Genomic DNA, 22,074 nt, shown 5'->3' on the forward strand with positions numbered 1-22,074 from the left:
CAAGGGCAAAATCTGTCCTTTTGAGCATTTTCATTGGTTTTATTTTTTTTTTTTAAGCAAGCTTACTTAAACTCAGGAGCAAAGTGCGGAAGAAAAAGCTTGTTAATGACAGCAGTAATGTGAGAATCAGCAGGTTAAGTCTTGACCTTGAGCGTGTGAGGAACCAGCTGAAAGGAAACAGATGAATAGATGATGTCTGCAGTGTTTCCACCTCCAACCACTATTGTTCATCTTGAATCCTGTTAGACCCGAAAATATTCCCACAATCACAATGATCATATTAATCATACCTCGGTGATTAAAAAACTCAAGTAGCTTTCAAATATCAGAAGTTTGACAGATTCTGTAGCTTTAGGAAGAAAGAAATCCTTCATATTGACGATCCTCATGATGTTTAACCTCAGTATGAGTGACCTTGCTCAAAGCTCTCCGGTTTTATTGTATTATTTTATTTTCTTTAAGAGAGAGCCAGGTTAGATCAGGTGAAAACGCCTCAGGGCCAACAGTTCCTGATGACTTCATTTCAGATACAGTTAAATATGTGACAATAACTCAGAGCTTCCCTCTGGGGAAGTTCTATTCTATTCCATAGTGGGCAGATAACCAGCCTTGATTGTGATCTTGAATTGGAAATTAACCACAATATATCTAATTTTAACAAAATGATGAGTCCAGAAATATTATCGGTGATCTTTAATTTAACTGATGGATTTTCAGACGTGTTTCTCTTTCCTTTCTGTTACCTGTTAATGACTGTTTGATCCAAAAAGTTAAAATACATTACGACTGTACCTCCAAGCATCAACATTCTTATATTTTGTGGGGTCAAACGCCGGAGCTCAAAGGAGAAATCACATAAAATGTTTCCCCCCATGGCCATGGCAGCGCAGGAGCGGCTCAGCGGAACAACTGTAACCTGACGAATCCCTGCTTTTCTCTTATTTCTCTCTTATTTCTGATGCATTTCTCTCATTTCTTATTCCTCATTCAGTTGTGTACTGTCCAGACAGACAGATTATGGGTGATTTTATGAACTGCTGCTTGTTTCTCCTTCATCCTTTATGTTCTTGTTAATTGATGGAGAGGATTTCATATCAGTCTCCTCTCCCGCAGTTTGGCTAAATTTTCTTTTAATTATGCAGGAAAATATTCTTATTTTGAAAATAGGTGTTGTGTTTTTTTCAATAAGAAAATTTGATTTTAACCCCCCCCCCCTCCCCCTCCCCCCCCCCCCCCCCCCCACCCCCCAAATCATTTTTAACCCCCCCATCTCCCCACCCCCCACGTGCCCTCAGACCCGCGCTCCGCGGCTCCTCTCCAAACATCCTCTCCGGTTTACAATCACATAATTTGCACGCGCGGAGGACTCTCCGGTTATGAATGGGTGCATGGGCGCTAAGTCCCGCCCCTTCCGCCGCGGCGCGGGCCAATGAGCGTCCCTGGATGGGACGTCGCGTCAGCTGCCGTCGTGTCGGGATTGGAATGTTACCGACCGACAATCGGAACAACTGAGCACTCGGTAATTGGACACTGGGATCCAGGAATCCCGTCTCGCGGAGCAGTGAGTGCGCGGCGCTGCGAGCGTGCGGGAGTGTGGCGCGGAGCGCGGAGCCTCTCCGCGGATGACGGTCCCGCTGCTGGAGCGCGCCTGGAGCTCGTGAGAAATAAGAGAAATGCAGGGATTCGTCAGGTTACAGTTGCACCGCTGAGCCGCTCCTGCGCTGCGACGCGCCCCCCGGTGCGTGGCGGGAGAAGCGGGGGGAAGAGGACGGAACCGAGCCCGGGGAGGCGGCGGCGCGCTCATCCACGGCGGGGAGAGCCTCGCGGACCCACCGGGGGGGAGAGAGAGAGAGAGTTCCCGGACAGTTTTCCCTGCCCGGATGCGGCTGCGGAGCCGCGGCGGCTGATCCGGACCCCGCCGGTCCCCGGACGCGCTCGCGAGCCCCGGCGTTTAGGCGCCGCGCGACATGCCGAAAGTCTGCAGAAGAGGGACAGACGGACACCGCTCGTAAAATCGCCCACATGCACTGGATCAATTGCTGGATTTGGGAACCGATTACGCAGAAGGGGGGTCGCGGATCGTCGGAGGCAGCCGGGGGATGGAGCGGCGGGGCCGGGGTCACTGACAGCCTCACTTCGGGCGACTTTACCTTTCTGATTCGTGGACAACTCGCCCCGCGTTCCCAGGACACATGCAGGCCAAAAAACGCTACCTGATCCTGCTGTCCGCCGGCTGCTGCGTGGTGCTGCTCGCCTACCTCGGAGGAGTGGAACTTCCCGCGGTGAGCAGGAGCCGGCACGGCCGGGGCAGAACCGGGTCCCGGCTGGACCAGTGCTGGCCTCACTACTCGGACCCGTTAAACTCCTTCCTGCCGTGCGACCAGCAGGACAACGAGGAGTACAACCTGCGCCTGTCTCCGGCGCAGAGGAAGGATGTCAGCACCAGTGTTTACAAAGGCAGAATGTGCCGCATGGAGTCCTGCTTCGACTTTTCCGTGTGCCGCAGGAACGGATTCAAAGTTTATGTTTACCCCCAGCAGAAGGGGGAGAAGATCTCAGAGACCTACCAGAGTATTTTATCCATCATCGAGGGCTCCAGGTATTACACCTCGGACCCGGGACAGGCGTGCCTGTTCGTCCTGAGCCTGGACACCCTGGACCGGGACCAGCTGTCCCCGCAGTACGTCCACAACCTGAAGGCGAAGATCCAGAGCCTGCCCCTGTGGAACGACGGCAGGAACCACCTCATCTTCAACCTGTACTCGGGGACGTGGCCGGACTACACGGAAGAGCTGGGCTTCGACATCGGCCAGGCCATGCTGGCCAAGGCCAGCGTCGGCATTGACAACTTCAGACCCAACTTCGACGTGTCCCTCCCCCTCTTCTCCAGGGATCACCCCATCACGGGGGGGGAGAGGGGCTATCTGAAGTACAACACCATCCCGCCTTTTAGAAAATACCTGCTGGTGTTCAAGGGGAAGCGCTACCTGACCGGTATCGGCTCGGACACTAGGAATGCCTTATATCACGTCCACAACGGGGAGGACGTGGTGCTGCTCACCACCTGCAGGCACGGCAGAGACTGGGAGAAGCACAAGGACGCGCGCTGCGACAAGGACAACGCGGAGTATGACAAGTAAGTCCGCCTCGTTCTGCTTTGGTGTTGAAGGGAAAGCTGGTTTCCTCCGCGCTTTTACGCACGGAGTCAGTTTACGCACGGCCGTCATCCAAAGCGCGCGCGCTCGCTCGCTCGCTGCGCGCAGCGTCCGGTCCTCCTCGCTCTCCTCATCCCTCTCCTCTGACCGAGGCAGAGCTTTCATTAGATCAGCTCGTCCGCTGTGAGCTTCCCCTTTCTGTGGAGAATGATGTGGCGACTGTCCTCCGTCTGAACTGCAGGATAAATGATTCACAGTAGAGATGCTGAAATCCTCTGAGTGGGACTGGAAACCTTCCTGTGCCCCCCCCTCCTTGATATGCTGTATGTCTATTGGAGTGTCCCTGAGGAAAAAGGTTTTTCACTCCCTGGACGTTCCCTCAGATGGAGGAATTCACCCCCCCCCCCCATCAGCCTTTTACAAGGATATGCATGGGCACGTTTGATTTGCGCCTTGTAGGTAGTGCAAATGAAGTGAAAGTCAGCCGTGGGAGTTTCTGCTCCAGAATCGGGTCCCGGCGCTGGAGCGAGTCATGACGAGCGGTCTTCACGCCGCCGGGGGTCACACGCCGGGCTGAATCCTGAACGGCGAGGTGGATGAGAGCATGTAAATCAGTCATAATGGGTTGATTACCACCTTAATTTCCCGGAGTTAGTGTCACGGTTTTCCCATTTAGCCCCCAGGGACAGTTGATTACCTCTAATTTTGGAGGCCTGGTTTTGTCAAGGTGATAATTAATGACTCCCTCTTGGGGATCGAGGCTGCACTCGAGGCCTTGGTGTGTTTTAATGCGGAGGGCGGAGCCGGAGCCGGATCACGCCGCAGACACCTGCCGTCAGGTTTATCCAGCTGTGGACTGCAGCGTCTGTAAAGCCTGGATGGGCTGAAGGGTTGTGTGTTGTAGGAGGGAAACAGGTGGGCAGCATGTGGAGAGTGAGCATGTTTCAATGGGGGGTGGGGGGGTGGGGGGGGTTAGTCCTTAAAACAAACACATGGAAGCGACTTTCCTTGAACTTGGAGTGAACTCAAGAACCTCCAGCTCTTCACATGTCTGCTGCAGTAAAGGGAACTCTAACAAAACTTCACAAGCATGCACTTGTCTATCCATTCGTCCCCCCCCCCCCCCCCCCCCCCCCCCCAAAACGCTCCTCCCCTCCTCCTCCCGGGATGCCTTGGGCTCGGTGTCACCTGGAGAGATATGCCATCCATTATCTGACATTCCAGTCGTCTGGGGGCGCGGGGCGGCCCGCTGCCGCTGCCGCTGCACCGGGGCGGCCCGCCGCCGCCGCTCCCAGAGGTGGCCTTGTCTCTGGAACATCTCGCTGCCGTAATCAGATGATTGATCCCGCTGATGGCCGCGGTTCGTGGAAATCGGAGCCCGTGCTGCCCACTCTTTCCACTGCACCGTGTTTCACAGTTGATTTATTTGGATCGATGCTGCTGCCTGTTAGTCATTTCATTTCCAGCATCAGTGCTGGATTTGATTTCTGTCCCTGCTCAGATTCAATAGATTCAATTTTACTTTCACAAAACACTTCTGCGGAGTTTAGCTTGGCGGTTTTGCGATTGGCTGCCATGTGGAGCATCTCGCCGATTCTCTATTTCTTTGTGAACCAGATTGGATTTTTTTTTTCTTAATTGATTTTTGTGGGTCCTAACCTGTGCTCGGATTTCCAGCCCTCTTATGGATTTGGCAACACGGCACAGCTAATATATTTAAAACATTTCGTTCTGTTATGATTTAGCAGCCTGTTTAAATTTAATCAAACTGATGCCTCCGTTTTAATCTAACTTAAAGCCCTTTGAGGAGCCTCGGCCATCGCCAGCTGGCTGCCGCCGCCTCTCCGGAGGCCGAGGGCGGACAGGCGATGCCTCGCGGCGACGCGCTGCTGCAGACTCAGGAATGCACACACGTGTCGGAGCAGCTGCTGCAGCGGCCGCCGCGGCCCGGGCGGCTGCAGGGACGAACCCCGGCGCTCCGGACGCTCGGCTCTGAAGCGACGCGTCTTCACTGGAAACGTCGTGTGAACCGACGCTGAAAACCTTCTCTTGCTCGCAGTCACTGTACATCCGCCCACTGAGAGCAGATCCACGCACCCACACACACACACACACACACACTCGCACTGAACACACACCACTGCTGCTTCCACGCTCATCTTCCCTCTCCCGACCTTTGACCCCCCTGGAGGAATGCTGCCGGACAGAAGAATGCAGCGGGAGGGCAGACTGGGACCTGGAGAGGCTTCCCACCCACAGCACCGCACTCACACACACACACACACACACACGCACACACACACACGCACACACTCCGCACATTTATTCAATCGATTAGTGAGCTGCAGCAGCTCTGAATCGGACTCACTCCGGTCCACTTCCATGGCCGAGCGCTGATGAAAGGAGCCATTCACGGCTACATTATCCACCCGGGTTTCTAGGGCTGCGGACAGTAATCCGGGCAGAGGGCGGTGAAAGGCCATTACAGGCTCGGCAGTCGAAAAATTTCACGCTGGGTGAAATTTCTTTGCAGTAATGCCGTGCCTTGTTGTGACGAAACTCCACTTTTTTTTTCTGGAATACTCTGGATGGAAGAATTGCGATTCGTTTCTTTTCCTGACCTTGAATGTGCGGAATAAGTCGTTTCTCCTTTATTTATTTCCAAGGGCTCATGCATATGGTCAACTGTGTCACGATTAATTGAAAGTTTTGCACGCCGTGAGTGCAGTGCATCAGAAAGTGACGTCTTTGCTCAAACAGGCTGCTCATGCAGAGTCCAGGTATTTTTCGTCCTGCGACAGCGTAGCGAGATATAAATACTCGACTGAATTCAGTTTCGGAATATGCTGCACTCGTCCTAATGGAGGTTTTTCTTCTCATATTTGAGAGTAAACAGCCTGGCGTCTCCTGAACTGCAGCATGCAGAACTGAAGTGCTTTAACTTTAATAGGGAGACTAATTTGGTGTTATTGAATATTTATTATTTATGAAAATAAGCACTTTACTTCTCCTTTTCTGCATCAAAAACCCAACTAAAATATGACTTCTCTGCATACTTCCCAGGCTTCCTGGATTAAATCAGTTGAATATCTTGATGTAAAGGCTTTTCTTTGCACGGCGTCGCGTTCGGAGCCGGACTGTAACGCTGCTGCTCTCCACGCTCCAGTGTTTGTCTCCATACGCCGCTCCGTTTATTCCACATATGTAGGCCAGCAGTGACTCCGCTGTGCGGGCGCGGTAAGTGCTCTCTTTTCTCCTGGCGAGCAGATTATCCCGCAGAAATCAAAGTACAGTCTGGTCCGATATCAGCAGTCAATTGCAGAAAGTACATCATTATTACTGTTGAGTGTTCCATTAAAGCCGGCCCGCATGTATTCCTCCTCCCGCTCTTGGTTAAGCCCTTTCCCCGCTAACGGCAGCGTCATCATCCCCCCATTTAATACTTAACCAGCTTTGTTGACTCGTATTGACTTTGTACTTTAGCTACTTCATTGGCGGCCGCCGCTCAAGGTCACCCGGGGGACTGGAGAGCTGGAGGAGAGAGACGGAGGCCGGCGCGCCAGATTCGGAGAACAGCAATGTCAAGAGGAGATGAAGGAAATGTGTTTGCCAAAGCTTTTTGAAGAGCGAGTGGGTGTGAGACGGAGTGATGATAACGCCGGAGTGCGGGGATGAAAGCGGCGGAGAGTCCGGGACGCCGCGCACGTCGCTCCCATTAGGAGTGGATGACAGTGACACGGAGCCGGCCGAGTGGCGTTTTCATTTTCACAACTGTGTCATCAGCAGAAATTCCCCCTCACTCCAGAAAATGATGTGAGCGGCGAGATGGAAGGAGGAGAAGTGGAGGCCGCCGCCCCCCCCCCACCTCCCCCCCTCCTCCTTTATTGCAGTTGTACTTTCTATACTGATCTGGGTGGAACACGGCGTGGCGGCGGCGCCTGATGGAGATCTGTAGGGCAGAACGACGAGCGAACACGCCGCTGCTCCCACCGTGTTTGGCAGGAGAGGGTGTCACACTCCCCGGGCCGCCATTGTTTGTTTTTCTGTACTCAGATTAATAAATCATGAATATTTCATGATTGCCTGCTCCCTCGTAGATAAAGCACCGGGCTCATGACGGAGAATGTTAATGATGTGGAGGATAATTAGTTTGAACGCGCTGCAACTTAATTAGGACTCTTTGATATTTCGCCGGGTGTCTTAGAGACGGATTTAAGCCCATAACTACATAAAACCTGTGTTTGTTATTTCATCTTATCAGGATGTGTATCCATCTCCGATCCCCTCCAGCCTCTTCTGCCTCCCTGTCTCTCTCGTAATTGTGTGAGCCGTGCGCTCCAGTCGCTCGGTAACATGTGGGCCAAGTCAGTGTGTCACGGTTACAAGTCCTGACTGGTTCCCTCTGCCTCATTTTTTTTTCTTTTTTCTTTTTTTTTTTGTAGCTGGTGATTTCTTGGAAGTTAGGGGTGTGTGATATGAGAAAAAGGAAAAAATTCACCACATGTTCTAAACGTCTGCGTCTCTGAAACCAGCCCTCCACGACTTGAAGATATCAACTCTGTAATGAGGAGCAACACAACAGCTGGAGGTTCTCACGTTAATTATGGGATTTGAGAAAGAGGCATTAATCCTTTCAGGGATCGGAGCCGATTCCAGATGACTGTTGACAAAAGATCAGATCCAAACATCATCAAATTAGAAATGAGACAAACTCTCCCTCAAGCCTGGAGTCGAACTGGGAATTTCCTCACCGTGAGGCCAGAGAGCAAACCGCTGCACCACTGTGTGGCTCATGTCTTTATAAAGTCACTTATTCAACAAAAAGTAGCAAAACTCGGCTTGAAACCCAGACGCCCGACACCAGTAATTCCAAAACATTATTCCGACCAGCTTCCCTCCACTCGGGTGTCAGACATAAGGCCCGTGGGCCAAAAACAAGCCGCTCCATGAGTGTGGAGGGCCAGGTTTGACCTCTCAGTCTGACAGGGACGTCTTCACTTTACCAGGTTTGTAGTTTCGTGTAGCAGGTCATTAACTGAAAGTGTCTCTTTAGGGATCAAATAATGAGATTGACTTTTCAATTACCCGTCAGTTGTCAGAAAAGGGCGAAAAATGAGGAATTTAAGCTCACAGAGCCCACGGGGACGACGCGAAAGGTCATTTTCTCCCATCAATTAACAGAATCCGTCAAATATTCAGTTCACATTCTGAATATTCTGAAGCTTTTTGGTGGATTGTTGGCAGTTTGAATAAAAAGATGTGATCGCGCCAGTTAGTTTCCCGAGAAACAGATTCGATCTGGGATTGTTTGGAGTCCGTTGACCTGTGCAAAGTTCTACTCCTTGTTTTCATTTGTGCAAGTTTGTGTAGCTGCTCATCCATCCGTGCCTGTGTGTGTGTGTGTGTGTGTGTATGTATGTGTGTGTGTGTGTGCACAGGATGGCCGGGGTCACGGCCCCTCTGTCTGTCCCCTCGCTGAGTGACGGAGCCAAAGCCCCACTTACTGACCCACATTCATTGAGGGATTACCACCACAGCCAAGCTGCCCCTGGCCTCAGAGGTGGTGTCGGTGGAGGGGTGAGGGAACCGGGGTGGGGGTGGGGGAGGGGGAGGGGGGTGGGGGGTGGGGGGGGGGGGGGGGGTCGGACATGAACTCTGCACTCGCTCACACAGACTTGGCGAGCTTTACTTGCTGGAGTTTTTCCATTCGTGCAGCCTAAAACCTGAGCCAGCTGACGGACGCTGCCGTCTTTGTGGTGATTTTGGTTCGTCCTCCGTCCAAATATCGACGGTTTGATTCCCATCTTCCCCTCATCATGCGTGGACATGGAGCACCGTGCATGCCGGGCAGCTTCTGGCTCAGGGGTGCAGGCAGATTGATCAGCTTGGAGGTTCCTCCCTCCAAAAAAAAAAAACCAGAAAATCGATGAAGGTATTGGCACAGCGGTGGTCCGGCCCCGAGAGTCATTTCCCCCATTAAAAACTGCTCACTTGTCGAGATGTGTCAAAAAATGAGGCCTGCTGTCCCTGCAGCCGCTCTAATTGAAAGACTGGAGAATAACGAGACGTGAGAACGTCTTCGTCCGCGCAACTGTCAAAGTCTGTAAGGGGGATGAATGAATAGAAAACAGTGTGAACGTTGTAGAACTCCTCCTCTCTCTGACTCCCCATCCTTCACTGCTGCTGATGCAGCGGCGTGAGAAAGTTTTGCAGGCAGGTAACGCGAGCGGACGCCCAGTTTTCAGAGGCTCTGACGGCGCAGAACAGAGCGGGAACAAAAGCCGGGGAGGGAAGCCGATTGGGCGCCGGTGAACTCAATTAAAGCCGACAGGTACGTGACTGGCTGAGGCGAGAAGCGATGATCGGGACAGACGCGTGATTGGCCCCTCATTAAAGTCTCCGCCGGAGAGGGATGAAAGCAAGATCTGGCTGCTGTCTGTGGGTTTGGAGAGTACAATGAGCTCAACGCTTTGACATCTGTCTCTTCTTCTTCTTTTTTTTCCTAGTAAAGATGAAGTTACAAAAAAAAAAGGAACACACACACACTTCTTGGCTCTGGCTGTGTGGCGTGGGGCATGCCGAGACGCAGCAACATTCCCCTTTACATCATTCCAACATTTCCAATTTCATCTGCTGGCGTTTCTTCCTTCATGTTTTCAGGGTTTAACCCTTCACAGGACGCCCACTCAAATATGTGTCAACTGGATCATTGAAGAACTGCTGTGTTTAAACACCCGTCTGCACCTCAAGACTTTAAATATACACAGTTACAAACCAGTTCTACAATCAAATGTCTTGTTAGATGACCAGAATCTGGTTTGGTCCGGGTGGGAGCAGGAGGCGATCTGCTGTGTCGGACAGACGGCTAAAACAGAGACGATCCTGCGGGACGGTACAGAGAGAAGAGAGAGCTCAGACGACCACACCCTGAGTGACAAGTAACGTGACGGATTAACGTCTAAGCAGCCTCATTGTTAGGAAATCTCACGGATTTAGTTTTACAGTTAGAACCTTTACTTTTCTGAGCCGTTGTTTTCCATATTTACAGCACCGAGCAAAAGAGAGAGAGCGGAGGAATCTGCCACTCTCCTTCACTCTCAGTGAATTATTACAGTACTTTGAGAAAAAGGGGCGTTTAGAATACTTTTCAGCAACAATCAAAAACGATAAAATCACTGAAGTGAGCTTAAATAGCACAATGAAGGGAGTCGGTAAGTTTGAGATGATGCGTCTCCAATTAGTTTTTTTTTTGTTTTTTTTTCTTCAGAGAAAATTGACATTTTCCTCTCACACATCAATATGTAAGGAGACCGGGAGTATAGCAAGTAGCAGTAAAACCTTATTTATCACTTTTGCCATTGACCTTGACAGCTAATGCGGTTAACTAAATGACTGTTGTTTCACAGACTCCACTGACAACCGTTGCTCTACTTATAATAATTAGTGTTGCATCTGCTTTTTCAGATTTTTAAGACTGCCTATTACTGTGGATAATTGGTCAGTTAACTGCGGATTTCGTCGATCCTTTCAGTCGGCGCACGACTGAAACTCCGCCGAGTGACTGAAACGGTGTGTCGCCGTGAAAGAAGAAGCTCGCCATCGAACACTGTGACAGAGCAGCAGGGAGGAATATTGGTGCAGTCGCAAAACTGTAATTACAGCTAATGATACAGTTTGCTCAATGATAATAATTATTGTAATGCAGAGTCTAAAACCAGTAAAATTCACATATGATGCAATTCAATGCAGTTTGGTATCACAGAACAATGTTTTATTGATTTATGGCCCAGATGTCAGGTTCTCAATCCCCGAAAGGTTAAATGACTTTCCGTTCATGTCGTGATGATTCATGTAGGCCTCTGCCGTGGTTGGGTTATTGGCGGGTCTGTTTAAGCAGTGAGTCACAGTTGAAGCGTGCAGGTTGATGTTATCTTGGATAAGAGTCAGATTCTCAGTAAATCTTCCCACCAGTGATGAGGTGACTGTTAATCAGTGAGCATGTCGCAGGTTCACACACTCGCCTCACATCGAGGAGATCCACAGTTCGAGTCTGTGGTTGTGGCTTGTGTGGGTTTCTTCCCACAGTCTAGAAGCATGTTTGATGTCCGTTGGTGACCAGACATTTTGACATAGCTCCGGCTGCGTCTGTCTGTCTGTCTGACTGTCTGTCTCCTGTGGGCGGAACCTGCTTTCATCCACATCCAGCCACGGATGGTTGGGAAAACTTGGACGAAGCTGGTGTAGATAAATGGATGGGTTGCCCAGATGTGGCCTTGTTTCCTCGTGTCACTGGGCAAGTAGGCACAAGTACTTGAGGCTGTAGTTACAGCGCTTCCATCTACTGAATAGCACAGCGTTGGGTGTGTTGGTGCGTGATGGGTCAGGCCGTGTCGGATGTAGGGGACGAGTTGCTGGTGGTCCGGTCGTCCCTCGTCCTGAGTGACTGTCTCTCGGGGAACCGGGGCCGTGGAGCGCCTGACCACAGTGATCTCGTCAGCGAGGGGCAGCGGGCCGAAACCCCGACCTATATCTGCTCTGGCAGTTGCGGACACTGGAGTCAAATGACGCTATCTTCTCGTAACAATAAAGCCAAACGGCCATTAGGCCATTGTCGGTCGGCATTGTCAGCAGTTGTTACAGATCTCACCTCCTGCGAGCTCCGCGTCTCCCTCGGGGCGTTGAAACAACTCCACCGGGGGGGAAGCAGAGGGGGGGCTGGCGGGGTAGTAGCCAGTTTTTATAGCCCTGTAGAATGGCTGCTTTTTATTGCCCCGAGAGGCCGTTCAGCAAACACCTACCAACGGCACATCAATGGGACTGCAGATCGTTTGACGGCGACTTGCTCGCCGACCTCCTTCCTTCACTTCTCGCTGCCACAAGAGAGAAAACAAACACTTAACCCCTCCGCTGGTATTCATATTCAAATAGTAATTGGGAAAAAGGAGGAAATCTGAGTAAAGGGAAGGGGGAGGAGGCGGAGGGGCGGGTGGGGCGGGGGGAGTGGAATAGGGCAATAGCTTAAAAAAGCATTATGTCACTGAAGAATGTGTGCATGTCTCCCAGTTTAAGGGGCCAAGGCTTCAAGGAGAGAAAGAGGGTTTTGTTGGGGCTGATCTGGCTGCCTGGCAGGCTGATGGAAGGGCTCTTTCCCCCGTCTGGTTCTCGGAGCTTTATGGCTCGGTTTGACTCCCACTCTTTGGGTGTAAAAGTTGGGGCTGCCCCAGAGGGCTCCCATTGTCCCAAAGTTTGCTCTGGTTCCAGAGGGAGCGCTTGTGCCTTGTTGACATCGCAGCCTCTCCATATGGTCGCCCTTTATCCCCCCCCCCCCGTGTTTCAGCGCTCTCCGTCGACTCCGTCTCCCCTCCTGCTACGACTTCTCCTGCCTGCGCATCTCTTTAAAGCCAGGGTGACAACTGGCAACAATGGCCGCTCACACGGCTCCGGCAATGGACAACCAGGCTCTGGTTCTGGCAGATTCCACAGCACTTCACGGATCAGCGGCTTAGCCAAAACTGACGGGGGAGGAGGGGCGGACGTGGCGGCGGGGAATGAGAGGAGATGGTTACAAGGGAAAGAAGGCATCTGGTCTCACCGAGGAGAGCCTGAGTGTGCCCAGAACGTGGGCGTGTGATTGACCGGAGAGAGTACGGAAAGAATTATCTGGGTGTGTTGCCGTTCTCCGCAGCCTCCTTGGCAGTTTGTTTGCCGGTTGTGCTGCGCGGTGTTTATTCATGAGCTTGACGGGGCCTCCTTTTCAGATGAAGCAGAGGAGTGCATGCTTGTTTTTCGCCAGCCAACGCCGGACAAAGTGCAGCTGCTGGTGGCAGTGCTGGATATTTTAAATTAACGCCCACTCTCCTCTGCAATTTCTTCCTGTCTTTTCTCCTCCTTTGCTCTTCCCAGCTCACAGTTTCCTCTGATGCAGTCATTCCTTCTGTCTCACACTCCCACCCACAGCCTGAAAAGCCCAGATACACAATAGTCAATTCTGCATACATGTGGAAAAGTCTCACGGAAAAGCCTGCCAACATCGCTTCAAGACCTCAGCCTGTCAGTCCCAAAAGGCAGCGCCGCTCCGCAGGAATTTAGTGATTTAATGACATTTTTCCACAGGTGAATCCGACTGTTTGCACGGGTGCGATATGTACACTCGACTACCGAGCTCTGCCCACACCCATCTGTTGCGGCTCTACTACCAACTGCAGGAAGCTTTTTCTTTCTCGGCAACTTCATTTCTGCTCCCGTACGCTCCGGCTGCCCAACCACATCGCAAACACAAAGGAGAAGTGAAGGAGAGGGAGCTGTAGCGGGGAAAGCCGGTGATCCGGCTGAGAGAGGGAGCCGCCGAGGTACAGTGGGAAGAGGAGAGCAGGGGCTCGGTGGGGAACGTCTCAGGCGGCGCAGCCGAGCATCCCGCTTTGTTTAGCTGCTCGCTGAGCTGTGCGCTCTTTGTGGGGGTGAGCCGAAGTGTTTATTTCCCCAGAAAGTTGAGACACGACAGCACTTTGTTTTCAAAGCATCCGAATCTTGTTTGCCTTCGCCGCTCGCGAGACGCGGCGCTCCCTGGCTGTCTGGGGTGAGACAGGTGAACGGAGCGAGGAGCTTCACAGCCCTCGGCTTATGTAACCGGCGGAAAAGAAAGACGTGATTGTTGGCGGCGGATCTGGTCGACCGGAGGTCTGTGACCTTCAGCCGCTCTGCCGTGGCTCCGTGTCGCTCTCACAAAGTGACACACCAGTGAATTAAGCCTGCTTCTCAATTTTGCCACATTGTGGTGACTAAGAGGAAAAAAATATTTTAATGTTCTCTCGTCTGATGTTCTGGTTTACCTCGATGGTAAAAGGTTATTGAACTCCACTTATATAGTTGTTTGTGTGTTCAGACACTAGACAAAAATCCATTTATAGTATCATGTGACAATAATCACATATGGGTTACCAATATACGATACGCCGTATAGCTGCATACGTCCTGGACATGGATCCATCCTCCACTGAAAATGGGTGAAACCAAGCAAAAAGACCGACAGGAGAAAAATGACCAGTTAGTAAAACAAAATCAGCAAGGACTGGAGTTATAGTGTGGATATTTGTGAAAAAGACAGCAAAGAATTTCTGACTTGTGTAGTTTCTCAAGGGTAAATTTCTTTATTTAGTGGCAACTCGGACAAAAATGTCTCTTTTAGTTGTAAGGTTTGCAGACTGATGATTTTTTAAATACTTTTTTCAAACAGGAGCTACTGGCCCAAGTCTTCACTCATCTAAAATGCCAGAGCCCGAGCGATGTGTGTTCTACGAGGGTGGACCCAAAAGTTCCCGGACTGTACTTATAACTTTTTATTTTTTAATCTTCGCAATTATTTGAAACTGTCACCTTCAAAGTACTCTCCTTTGGCTTGAATACAACGCTGCACCCGAGATTTTCACTGTTCAGAAGAGTCGCCATGACCGTGCGTAACTGTGCCGGAAAGATTGAACTTCGATTTTCCCTCCCCCGCCTGTATGCCTGCCTTACCTTTCCGCTGCCGCTCCAGTTTCATCTTTGACAACAAAAAGCAGTCGTCTGGGGCCAGATCAGGTGAATATGGCGGTGGGGAGGCTGGCTGGTCACGGTTTTAGTCCAAAAATAGGCTTTACGCACAACATTTGGTGCTATTCCTGTGCGTAACGGGGCGTCCTGTGGTCTGCTGTCAGCTACGATGCGGCCATTTCCGGGTGCCTTCGTCTCACTGCTTCTAATAACCGCCTGAGGATTATCTGTCTGGATCTCTACAATACTCCCATCAGATCTGCAATGTCATCAAAAGTCCTGCGTGGATCTACCAGGACGTCTTCTTCAGTTTTTGTGACGTTTTCCTCTGTTCTGGAAGTGGATTGTTGTCCTCTGCGTGCCTGGTCTTCGTGATGTAATCCGATCGCTCTTAAAGGGCCCAAACCACTCAGACACCCTAAGAATCCTTCTTAAAGAATGTCTGCAACATGGTGAGTGTTTCTGCCGCTGTTTTTCCAATAAAAAAGAAAATGTTTTGACAGAGCGCATATCCGTGGATATCCGCCATCTTGAAAAATCGAAGAGCGGGGTGTAACTCTGTCAACATAAACAGTGACTGTCAGCTGACCGCATCACGGGGGAAGACCAAACCTGGCACAGTTATGCATGAGGCTATCCTGTAGCGACATCTAGCGGCCAAAGTCGGAAATTCATTGTATTTTTTTATTAATAGAATCAGTCCGGAAACTTTTGGGTCCCCCCTCGTATTTGCCTCGGCGTATCACTTTTTATTTTAATCTTTGTTTTATGACCGTGTTGTTCTCTTTCCTTCGGTGTTTAATTCTATTCTTGGGCTGAGCATCTGGAACATAAGCAGTTTCTCCCCGGGGATCAATAAAGTCATTTGATTCTGAATAACTTCCCGCAGCAAACACCCTCCTCTGTACGTTTTCACGAGGAACCGGCTGCATCACGCACGCATGTGGCGAGGAACTCTGAGAACGTTCTGCAGCGAAGCCCTGAAATCAGGCATAATGGTCCCTTCAAAGAGCGAAATCAAAGCGTTACAGGATGCATTATTTAGGAGTCCAGCGATTTATGGTGTTTGAAGCAGCCTCAGCTGAATCTGAAGGTTAGAAAGTAACTGAGAGCAGGACTGAAGACGCGGCGTTTCAGCGGCCTGGTTTGGATTGTAGGGCTTTATTGTCCGGTGTAGGGGATTCCGGTTCGAGTCCAGCCTGTGACGGGACGCGCACGTGGAGGAAAAAACGAGGTCTGCCGAGCGCCGACCTGCCGAGCGACCCCGGTGAGAAGGGAGCAGCCAGATAGACACTTAATAATGTTCAGCAAGTTATGGAAATTGTGAGGAGTCTCGGTGTCGCTTCCCTGAGGGGAGAGTGATTAGGTTTCTAAAAACCTGCGAACCCTCTGGCTCGCACATTAGATGAAATATAGACATTTAAATTTATGCAGTGAAACCTGCTTATTTTCATCAAAATGAGCCGCCAGTCGATTCAGACGCGGGCGAAGCGATCGGTGTGATTGGTTGTCGCCCGTTGCGTGCGTGTCCCCCCCCCCCCCCTCTGCTCAGGGTGTTTTCACCGTCGTTGCCTCGGTATCGAGGTGACGGGTCAAATTCTCGTGCGGTTCCTCCGACACAGATGTGTGTGCCTGTCTGCGTTAAAGAAAGCGCTTCTGTTTGCCAGTGGGCCCAGTCTGGAGTTTGTGGAGTATCTGGTGACTTGGAGGTATTTGCTCACAGCGACTCGGCTCACTGTCTATAAATACGCAGGTATATTCTGAAGGCTTCACCGACTTTTTCAGGAGCTTAACCCCTTGTTTTCCCTGGAACGTATACTTATCGCAAGCGTAACTCCAAAACCGTTCATGAGAGCTGACGACGTCAGAAAGCAGCAGAAAGTGTTCATATAGCAGGGTTAGGTGAGGGTTTCACTATAAAACTACGCCGTTTTCAGCGTTTTTCAACACTTTGCTGGGAAAACGCAAAACTTTACTGATACAATAATAGAAAAACTGCGTTTTCACTTGAAACAGCGTTTGAACAGCTCCCTAAATGGACTTACAATCACATATTGAGAGTTAAAACGCTGCATATTTTTAAATGGGGTTCGGTTTGAAATTAAATAGATCTCGTCATGAGGGGGTTAAGACAATTAAAGTCCTAACAGTTGAATACGGTCGGCATTAACGGTGTGATTGGTCACCTTTAGCTACCTTGGTGTTTTTGTAGCAGAGTGAGTTTTTCCTCCTTTGGCCTGGAAGGATCACTTGGCTGAAATCCAGACGAGTACGTGTTACATTTACACTTCTCTGTGTGTATGTGTGTGTGTTAAATTGTGCATATGCATATGTTGCGCGTGATGCCCGGCCCGTGTTCGTTCCCCTCAGCAAAGTACTGCTGATTCAGGAGTGCGTCCTTCCATCCGTTCTCGGACTCGCCTTTTTTTTTTTTTTTTTTTTCTGCTTTCCTCAGTGAATGTTCTTTTTTTCGGAGCCTGCAGGCAACTTTCCCGCCCAGGATTCTCAATCTCTTGTCCACACACACACACACACACACACACACACACACACACTCCTACATACTCAGCGGCATGTTGTTTGGCTGAAACCCGGTGCTAACTCTAACTGTGGCCACTCATGTGGAACCCCCAGAAGCTATGAAGCATGAATAATGTATCAGCGAGAGGAGTTTTTATTCATGTATTTTTTTTTTTTGCTCTTCATATTAAGCAGCATGTACGCTCATACCCAGCCTCCTCATTCCCCTTGCATGGATGCAGACAGCCTCCGGACCTCAGCATTCTCACCCAGCTGCATGGAGGCAGCAGACTTCCTGCGTGATGGAATTCCATCTGAATTTCATCCGGGATGAGAGAGTGACCTTAAAGGCCTGCTTTTTTTTTTTTTTTTTTTTTAATTTTTTTTTATACATTGTGACTGAATGTTGAGTGAAATTATAAAAATCACCCCGTCTGCAGAGCAGAGGAGATTCATTATTCAATAAATTGCATTTAAAGTGGAGTGTGAAGCGAGACCAAATGAGCCTCAAAGCCGGCGGCATCTCTGGATGCAGATAAACTTTTTAGAGGACGGCACAGGGGAGGATCTCGGGAACGAGAACAGACGGACTGCATCTCCAAAAAATAGATGCCTTGCTATGCATTTCCCAGCTGCGGTGTCTGCTGGGACGGCTGAGGCGAGTAGATCTAAGGGCTGTGTCATTACAAAGTTTGCTTTAGCTTCGGCGTTGCTGCCAGATCTGCTGCGCGTTTTCCATTTTAAATCTCCCCCAAGTAATCAGAAAATCTTCCTGCAGAAAAAAGAAAATCTTCATAATCTTCTTTTCTTGTTATATTTATTGCATGAACTTGATCTGTACCGCTTTCATATCTTTCTCCGGGGTTTGATCAGATCCTTTTCCCTTGTTGATAGTGGTGATAAAAAAAAATTGTGCCTCGCTGCATTTGCTCTTGTGACTGTCGACACTTTTTTCAGGCACATTTTCATTTAATAAGTAATTTAAGTTCTGTGAAGCAGACGCTTTGTGTGTTAGCAGAAGTTTTTCTCTCGATGCGGCTCAGGGACTTGATTCTTTTTCTCCATCTTTGTCCCTTGGGTTGGCCGTGGCTCCGGTGGTGGAGTAGTCGTCTCTCCAGTAGGTTGAGGGTTTGATTCCTGAATCTCAGCCTGTTGACGTGTCCTTGAGCCAGAACCCCAAATTGCTTGGATTGAGCATCTTGCATGGCAGCCGCCTCCATTGGTGTGTGTGAATGTGTTTAAGAGTGTGTTTTTGCAGTAGAAAACTACTACATAAGTGAAATACTTAACAATTTATCTCCCTAAGGAGGATAGAGTGGTGATCAGTATATTCTAATGAATGTTATTAACTTCAGCTTTAACGCTACATTATATATATTCTGAATTCGAACCACTTAAATCTCATTTTTGGTAATTAAACTTTTTCAAACTGAGTATATGGGGCAGTAATTCAGCCTGGATGTGACAAAAATAGAAATGAAGTTGCAGTTTGACTGCGAGTCAGTGGCACTAGTTAGTTTGGAAGGCATAATAGAGACCAGAATGAAGAATGAAAGTCACGAAATGTTAAATCACACAACCTGGCTGAGACGTACGCCATTAGCTTGGACACAGCAAGCGTTATCCGGGAGTATAAATGAAGTCCGGGGAAAGTCGGGCGGCGGTATGGCCCCTGCGAGCCGCTGTGATCAGAGTGCGCACGCTGAGCAGGCCGTCTGCAGTCACTCTGCGGACGACACACTGCGAGGAGGAAAGGCCGCAATCATCTTTATTACATGCTGGAGGTTTGAGGTTTGCCCACACTGTAAAAAGCTCCTGCACCTTCTCATTTGGCCACTTCAGCAGCGAGTCTTTTCCTCCTGCCTGACGCACGTAATGCAGCTCCTTCATGGCATTTCGGCTCCATCCCAGCTTGCTGTCCCTTTCTTTTTTGCACCCGTTGATCTTGCCTCGTCATTTGCAGCCGTTGAAAGTTTTTGGTTTGCCTTTTGCAGTCTCGACGCGGTTCACACCAACACCCTCGTTCGTGCATTCACACAAGTGTAAATAAAAGGAAATTTCACTACGTTTCATTGGCAAAAGCAGCGTTAAGTCCATCTAAAGAGGCAGAGCTGTGAAAAGCTTCTACCTGCTGGAGAAACAGCATCGTCATTCTGGTTCTGCTAACACTGAAACGAGGCTCCTCCGGTTTACTCTACAGATGTGAAAATATGTACGGCTGTAGGTTTCTGACACAAAAAAAAAAGTCTGATTTTTAAATCCAAGGCAACTTTGGCATGAAAACAGTATCATTTTCTAAGCATTACTTTTTTCTTCCTGACGCAGTGAGTCCTGGTTATTTCAGTAGTAACGGCTTTAACACAGTCTGAGGTGGGTCCACATCAAGACGTCCTGACTGGGGAGCGACATCTTTAGCACACTGTTTCTAGTAAACTGTGGTAGCAGGAGGTGAAATAGTGAACAAATATTGTTGCTTTGAATCAGGGGGAACTTCCTGTGGATTCTCAAAGTGAAAGAATACAGAGGAACATCTGTGTCAAAAGTTCGTCCATAAAATGTGGCCTTATCACTGCTGCTTCATTCGGAGCTGTAAACCCAGACATAACGGCTAAAAAGGTCAATAAAAACTCGCGTTTGTCCTTTCGGAGTGGGTTCACGGAGCGCCGGCGGAGCCCAAAGCGCCTTGGCTTCACTTTCTGAGCTAATCATGGAGCATAAGCGGGATTAGCATCCGCTAGCCGTGTTATCTGCTAATCACTTCAAAGCTGTCCACATCACCTGCCCCCTCTGATGAGTGCATTACGCGCTTTATCGCTCCACATGGTGTTAACTCAGGGTGCACTCAGGAAAGAAACCTGGCATTACTTTTATTGCTATGCATATTTCATATCCTGCACTTCAGCGCAGATTGCCCTCTTTCAGATGTGGAGTGCGCGGCGCTATTAAGTTGAGACGTTTCTTTTTGTGGAGTCAGCATTTTATTTGGGACTTGGAGGCACTGAAGGGAGAGAGAATTGGTTGTTGAAGTTTTGAATCGTTGTGATTAACAGAAGCACTGATGGCCACGAGAACGAGTGCTAACCTTTAGCTACTTCCAGGTACAGCATATCGATGCTCGTACTTAATAAATGCCATACAGCTTAATTCATAGTCCATATGTGAAGGCATTATGTTGCCACAAACTACTTCCAACAGCCACTGCGTCACTGTAAATGAGTGTATCAGCCAGACATTAATCATGTTTAGCATGTAGCATCACTGGTATGTGAGCCCTTAAACTCTTTAGCATGTATCATCAGTGGTGTGTGAGCCCTGAAACTCTTTAGCACGTAGCATCTAGCATCACTGGTGTGTGAGCCCTGGAACTCTTTAGCATGTAGCATGTAGCATGGGTTACCTGCTGATCAGTCAAACTAATGAGCCTGACGTCTCGAGGCTCTCAGAAATGGAGAAAGTGAATATTTGTAAGATGTTAGACGTTACCTTTAAATGGTAAATATCAGTCTGTAGTTGCTTTACTCAGCAGGTCACAGGAACTCGAACAGGGCCTGCTGCCACGCAGAGAGCTCGGCCTCCGCTGACAGCAGTTTGCGACTGAGCCTGTTGCTCAAGGACGTTTTGACACATGGACAGCGTGAGACGGGATCAAGCCACCGGCGCTGAGCCTGGAAGACGAGCCGCTCTCCCAGCTGAGCCGCAGCTGGCTTTAAGTACATATTATGGAATCAACTCCTTGTAAAACGACATTTCCTCTTAAGCTGAAAACACCTCCTTCAGGCTATCGTCTAATACCACTGGAATGTGAAAACGGCGTATACGTGACAGAGCAGTGACTGGATTGTAAATGGGTGTCGGGGTTTTCTTTTCCTCGCAGCTTTTTTGCATATTTTTCACCTCATAAACTGATCACATTTTCACTTTTCCCTCCTTAAGCTTCTTTATGGCGTCGTAATGGGAGCCCGGAGCGCGTCCTCCTCCTTCGGGGAGGGCCCGGAGCCGAGCGACTCCGCCGTCTTGTTAATGATTGTCAGATAGCGTTACCAAACATGACCTTATCGAGGCCGCTGTGTGTCACGCCGCCGGTGTTTGTCAGTGTGCCACGACACGAGCGGATGCACGAAATGACGGCGGCGGGCGAGAGGAGAGATCTGCTCTGTCAATGAATAAGCCCGATCCGTTGTGCCAGGCACAGCCGGACGCTGGTGTACGGGCGACCACCCGCTGCACTTTTGGAGATGTGCAATGTTTGCAGCTCCTTTCTTCTAATTCATGTTTATTTACTGCCGCCGTGATCGCGCTGCCTCCAGCAGAGTACGGCGCGGATCTGAGAGCCCGCGTGCACAATCGCTTGTCTCCTCGGCAGCGTTTGGTGTATTTATGTACATGTGTGTTTGCTCACTGAACCGTGAGATCATTTCAACTGCATATGAGAGCCTCTGTCTGCTCGGAATAGACATCAAATCGCACCCGGCGTCCCTGTCGCTCGAGAGGCATCGGCGAGTCGCCATTTCCTTTGTCAAGAGAGTCCCATCGTGTTGGCAAACAAACTGCTGTCACGGAGTTAAATTGGGTCTGAATACATTATGTTAATGGGTCAGTTAATGGCCAGCAGGAGCTCATCCACCATTTATGAATCAATATGGCAGTAAGTGAGTGTGTATATCAGTGGTCAGGGCAGCGTCCCAGAGTAATACCAGCCCTGACATCCATCTGTGCCTGCATGACAGATTCTGTCCTGGAAGAGTTATAGACCGGTGCAAGAAGTCAAGAGATTTTCCCTTTTTACCGCCCGAATCATTAAGTGATTGAACAGCTGATGGACAGAGTATTTTCGGTTTTACTAAAAGAGGAGGACTCAGATTTTTCAGAT

The 22,074-nt window shown here is 49.7% G+C and overlaps 1 protein-coding gene across 1 annotated transcript in view; it reads left to right on the forward strand.

Moving 5' to 3' along the window:
- Window positions 1-1,501: 1,501 nt before the first annotated feature.
- Window positions 1,502-22,074, forward strand: part of ext1b (exostosin glycosyltransferase 1b) — a 113,127-nt gene continuing 92,554 nt past the window's right edge. Inside the window, exon 1 of the mRNA XM_030082158.1 lies at window positions 1,502-3,136. Coding sequence (XP_029938018.1) covers window positions 2,193-3,136 — 944 coding nt within the window. The 5' untranslated portion in view covers window positions 1,502-2,192. The remainder of the gene's footprint in view (window positions 3,137-22,074) is intronic.

The sequence above is a fragment of the Salarias fasciatus genome, chromosome 22 (genome assembly GCF_902148845.1).
Source record: "Salarias fasciatus chromosome 22, fSalaFa1.1, whole genome shotgun sequence".
Classification (NCBI taxonomy): Eukaryota; Metazoa; Chordata; class Actinopteri; order Blenniiformes; family Blenniidae; genus Salarias; species Salarias fasciatus.